At 55.8% G+C, this 5503-nt stretch overlaps 1 protein-coding gene across 1 annotated transcript in view; it reads right to left on the minus strand.

Annotated features, from left to right (window-relative positions):
• Positions 1-1408: 1408 nt before the first annotated feature.
• Positions 1409-5503, minus strand: part of LOC103903407 (40S ribosomal protein S4) — a 28009-nt gene continuing 23914 nt past the window's right edge. Inside the window, exons 2-6 of the mRNA XM_009284602.1 lie at positions 4853-5053; positions 4336-4433; positions 3032-3203; positions 2204-2361; positions 1409-1571 (exon numbers count right to left, since the gene is read on the minus strand). Of these exons, the coding sequence (XP_009282877.1) occupies positions 1470-1571; positions 2204-2361; positions 3032-3203; positions 4336-4433; positions 4853-5053 (731 nt within the window). The 3' untranslated portion in view covers positions 1409-1469. The remainder of the gene's footprint in view (positions 1572-2203; positions 2362-3031; positions 3204-4335; positions 4434-4852; positions 5054-5503) is intronic.

Below are 5503 nucleotides of genomic sequence, written 5' to 3' on the forward strand. Positions count from 1 at the left end.
TTGTGGTCTGAAGCTCAGCCAACTCAGCATTCTGGGCCAAAGGTGAAGGTACACGGTGAAGAAGACTGTGAATCTTCCTCCAAAAGACCCCAATAGACGACCACCAGACGGCAGTACGCGTGCGCCAGGAGGAGGGAGCCTATGATAATAGGTTCCTGGAAATAATTAAAATATCCCTGCCTTTTCTCAGAACTAGTTGTACTAACCCAGCCTATGGTAATGAATATGTACACCGCAGAACCATATAAGGGACAGTTAATGCAACATACGGTGTGCAAGCTAGGAGGAGCTATCCCCCTTGCACCCGGCGCCGTAATAAACATACCTGCTTTATAACTCTTTTGAGTTGTGAAGTTTGATTCCGCACGCCAGACGTGTGCACACACCCAAATAGGACAGGTGAGGGTCGCGCACCCCCAAACAGGCCCGGGAGTGGGGCATGCGCACACCCAAACAGGATGGGTTGGGGAGGGCGCGTGCACCCCCAAAAAGGCCCGGGAGCAGGGGGGCACACACACCCAAACAGGCACCTCTTGCTCCGCAGCACAAGAGGAGGCAAAGGCACCAGCTTCTCCTGTCTGTGGCGAGGAGGCCACAGCAGCACAGGCTGAGAGCCAGGCACCTGCCCCGCACAGCCCCACAACCTACACCGTGGCTCTGCAGGACACAGCCCAGTGCATCATGAGTGAGGTCCTGCGCAAGGCTGCGGCTGTGATCCAGGGACCTGGCCAGCAGCCGGCAGGACAGTGGGACCTGGCACAAAGCATGGACGTGGTGATGGCAGCAAGAACACCTGCAGCACCACATCTGCCTGGACCCAGGCAGCCCCAACCAGCACCTAGTGCCCAGGCATGGCCTCCCCTGGTCCCAGCAGAAAGCCCTTCCCCTCAGTGCCATCCACACCCTTGCTAGCACAGTCCAGGCTGCGGGACTGCCCTTGCTGCCCAGGCACACTGCCCACCTTGGCCTCCAGCGCCTTTCCCGCAGCCACTGCTGCTCTCCAGCCACCCAGCCCCAACCCCACCTCCTGTGGGGCATCCCAGGCCAGTGCTTGGTGCTTGCCTCTGCTCAGTCCCACAGCCAGGGGCAATCCCAGAGGGCCTCAAGCCTGTCTGGCACCATTGGCCCCGGGGAGAGCCCAGCTGGCTCTTCCCCAGCCCCTGCTCCTCCAGCATGTCCCTGGGAACAATGTCTGGGAGCATCTGTGCCAACACTTTCCTGGGGACAGAGCAGCCTGGAGGTTCTCCCACTGCTCCTCCTTGCCTTTCTGGAAGATGGCTCTGACAGTTGCTCAGATCACCAGGAATCTCCCCAGATCAGCAGGCCCTTCCGGAGAGCAGAGTGTGCCTTTCGCGCTGGCCCGGCCCGGCTCCCCCCAGCTCTGGGATGCTCCCCAGCCAGTCACACAGCCATTTGGTAAACGGTTTAATTAATATACTGAAAGGACCACTGCCGGCCCAAGCTGGAGTTCAGCCGCTGCTCTGCTTGGCTGCCAGTCTCTTGTCTCTCTCTTCAGCGATGGTCAGGCGGATGCCCTTTCCACGGGGCAGGGAGATCCATGGCTTGTTGCCCTGCAGCAAGGGAGAAGCAGCCACCTCACATCATGAAACCTGGACAGGGGCAGAGCTCTCCCTCTCGGGGGGAAAAGCAGCAAAAGCCAGCCCCTGCCCATGCTGGGGCACGTACACATGGCTGTGCCATTGGCCCAGCAGAAGCCCCTTAGGATGGTGCCAAAGGTGTACAGGCCTACATCTGCCTCTTTCGGTCATGTCCACGAAGAATGCACTTCAGCCAAAATTGAACCACCACCCCTTTTCAACCTGGACAAAAGAGCCCATCAGGGATGGTGAGACAGCAGAGGCATTGCGGGGGGAGGGCACTCTGTCAGAGCAGCTGCCCAGGTCACATCAAGAACTGAGCACAGAGCACTGCTCAGCCCCCAACTCTCAGAAGGTTTAAAAAACCACAGGGATGCTTCTTGAAAACGTTCCCATTCCTAAATTTATGGATGCTTCCCCTTCCTAGAGCGGTCAGCCTGGAACAGGCAGAACCACAGGGAGTGGAGCCAGAACTGATGCCAGCACTGGAGCTTCACTGTGTGGGAAGGCAGCTGCCTACAGAAGACACCAATGCCTCTTTGCTTCAGCCAGCAGCCCGCAACCACAGGAGAGAACCCACCCGCCTTGTGTCCGCACAGGCTTACTTTGCCAATAACGAAGATGTTGGAGAGCCTGGTGGCAAAGCTATTGCCATTGGCATCCTTCACGTGAACCACGTCAAATGACCCAGGGTGTCTCTCCCGGTTGGTGATCACTCCAATACGGCCCAAGTTCGCACCGCCGGTCACCATGCACAGGTTACCTGGGGTGAAGGAAGACAGGTGTGACAAGAGCTGGCACAAGGTGCTGTGGTGAAGCCCTTCTGTTTGGACTCTTTGAGGAGCACCACTGGAGAAGGGCAGAGACAGAGCCACACTGGCCCAGAGAGCGACCACTGGTGCACCTGGTGACACCTATGTCCCACAGGAACCTTGGCACACCTCGAGGAGCCAAACAGCTCTCTGGCCCCAAGGCCCGTACCAAACATTCCCCACCACCTGCTCAATTGTGTCAGCACCAAGGAGGCATTCCCGTACCACTTGTCCTGGCACTGCTCATGGCTCTGCAACCGAAACCTTCTCCCACAGCAAAGAGCCAGGAATCTCCCCACAGCTGCCCAGAGCTTTCCACTCACAGCCCTGCAAGACCCAGGCTCAACCAACCTCTCCACCAGCTCACTGCTTCTTCCTGGTGCCTGCTTGCTCTCGGAATTGCTTCAAGTCCCTACGCCAAATGCCTTCCACTGCCAGCACATGGGATGAATCCCTCCTCCAGCTCCAAGTGGAGATGCCCCAGGGAACAACCCCTTTCCCAAGGCTGCCACCACTGCCTCTCTACTTTAGAGCAAAGATGCCTGGCATTTGTATTTAGCTTCCACACTGCTCTCAACGGTGGGGAAGAGTACAGCGTTTTACAGGGAATGCAAGACCTACCTGTGTCAAACTTGATGAAATCTGTGATCTTGCCTGTCTCCAGGTCAATCTGGACCGTATCATTCACCTTGATGAGGGGGTCCGGATAGCGGATGGTGCGGGCATCATGGGTGACCAGATGAGGGATTCCTTTGGTGCCCACAAAGATCTTCCTCACCTTGCACAGCTTGTACTGCAAACAAAACGCAACACTGCTCAGCTGAGGCAGCGAACAGCACCATGGACCAGGGGACCCTTGTCGCCCAGAGAGCCACCAGCCACAGCAGGCCTCAGACCCCAAGCAAAACACCCAGACGCTCCAGGGCTTGCAACAGGAGCCGAGGCAGTGACTTGCCCAGCTCACTGCCCCAACAATGCCTCTCGTAGGGCTGCCGCGCAGCTGCACTACAGCCCCACTGGAAAACACCTGCGCTTCAGGAACAGCTGCCCACCCCAGGCTTCGGCCTCCCCACAAACACTAGCCGCATTTTCCCAGGAAAGCCTACGCCAGGGCGGTTTCCTCATTTTGCCCTAAAGCCCATGGACACACAGCAGAGGCAGTGGCCGTCTTTCTTCAGGACCCAAAAGAAATCTGTACCCCTCCTCCGGGGCACCCTGTTTTCTCTCCTGCCTTTTACCCCCGACTCCTTCACAGCCACTTTGGGACTCACAGGTCAACACAGAGCGGTAGCCAGAGATAAAAAAAGCATATCACAGGGGGGCGAAGAGGCCCCAAACGCACACCACAGTCGGCTACAGCACAGCCAGCTCTTCTCTCAGCATCACTGCATGCCTGCACAGCCTGCCCTTAGGAAGGACATGCAAAGGAGAGCACAGACTCGCAACTCAGGCATGCCAACATGCTTGGGTTAAGGAAACATGTCCGGGAGTCGCTTCTGCACAGTTTGTAAACACTTCCATAACAGACTCAGGAAGGAGTTCAAGGGTTTTGCGCCACAGGCAGTACCATGTTTCTGATCTCTGTTAGCTTGTGGAGCCCTATGCTGAGGCTCATCACACCACAGCAGAGCCATCCCCACCCCAAAGCTCCCTGTGAAGATAACCCAGCCCATGCCAACAGCGGTCATTTCAAGCATCAGTCAATGCACCTGTAGTCATCTGTGAGTTGCTCTCACGTCACCAGATTTCCCCCTGCCAAAGGCTTCGTACCCCAACCCTGAAGGCCCTGATCTTCTCAAAGGTGTCATGGACTCAGGTCTCAGGGAAGAGAGCCAACAGCTCCCGTTCAGGAGATGCCAAAGAGGAAACACAGCCCCAACCAAACCCAACTGGGCCCACGCTTATGCCAAGCTGAAGCTTCTCACCTTGGCCTCTTCAGCTGTGATGCGGTGAACAGCAAACCGGCCCTTGGTATCGTACACCAAGCGGAAATGCTCACCCGTCTTCTCGATACTGATGACATCTGATTTCAGAGAGGGAAATAAAATAGCAGCTGTTATCAGCTATGTTACCCAACACTGTAACTCAGCACAAAGCTCATGTTTAGAAAGAACTAGGGATTGCTGAACAATGCTTCAGGTGTGAACGATGAGGTTGGTATCTCCTCTTGACCACAGGCTCACATCTTTTACTGTGATACAGTGCAAATTAGCAAAAACTGCCAAAGGCATATGCAATCAGGCAGTTATAGGCTACAAATATCTAGCTTTGGTATTCATTGCAGTGCACAACTCCAAACTAAATAACAACTGCTTATACTTATGTTTTCTTCAACTCCACCAGGAAAGCATCTTTCCCTCGAAATCGTGCCAGCCTCACAAGACATCCCACGCCAGTGCAGCAGAGCTGCCTGAGGTACCTGCCCCAGCCCTCCCCACTCACCCATGAAGCCTGCAGGGTAAGTGATATCTGTGCGGACTTTGCCATCTATCTTGATGAACCTCTGCATGCAGATCTTCTTGACCTCGTCTCCTGTCAGGGCATACTTCAGCCTGTTCCGCAGGAAGATGATGAGCGGAAGGCACTCCCTCAGCTTGTGAGGGCCTGTCGATGGACGGGGTGCCTGCAAACAGAAGCTTTCTGCTGGGTGCTCAAGCACAAAAGCAGCATCGACTGTCCTCAGAGGAAGAATGCTACTGCCCCAACGGCTCTCACAGCAGCACCCAAGGACAGTTGCATGGAGCCTAACTGCTAAGCAGACAGTGATAGGCTGCAGATATCTTTTCTTCGTATTCACAGTGCCTTTCCCCCCAAGTCTTGCCAGCCTCACAAAACACTGCCCCCAACCCAGTACAACCATCTACTGTCTCACTCCAATGAAGGAAAAACACAACAAGCAGCAGGTTAAAAGAGAGCAACCAACTGCCCCACTGCCATATCCCTTGCAAACAGAGTAAACACGAAAGCTGTTCACAAAGCCCCTAACCGCAAGCACCCCCTTCTCCCCTGCACTGCCCCAGCTCACCGCCACCCCCCGAGCACCCCCTCGGTGAGACTGCGAAGCCGCCTGGGCCCGCAGAAGGCGGGAAAGGC

The sequence above is a fragment of the Aptenodytes forsteri genome, unplaced genomic scaffold, assembly GCF_000699145.1.
Source record: "Aptenodytes forsteri isolate BGI_AS27 unplaced genomic scaffold, ASM69914v1 Scaffold455, whole genome shotgun sequence".
Classification (NCBI taxonomy): Eukaryota; Metazoa; Chordata; class Aves; order Sphenisciformes; family Spheniscidae; genus Aptenodytes; species Aptenodytes forsteri.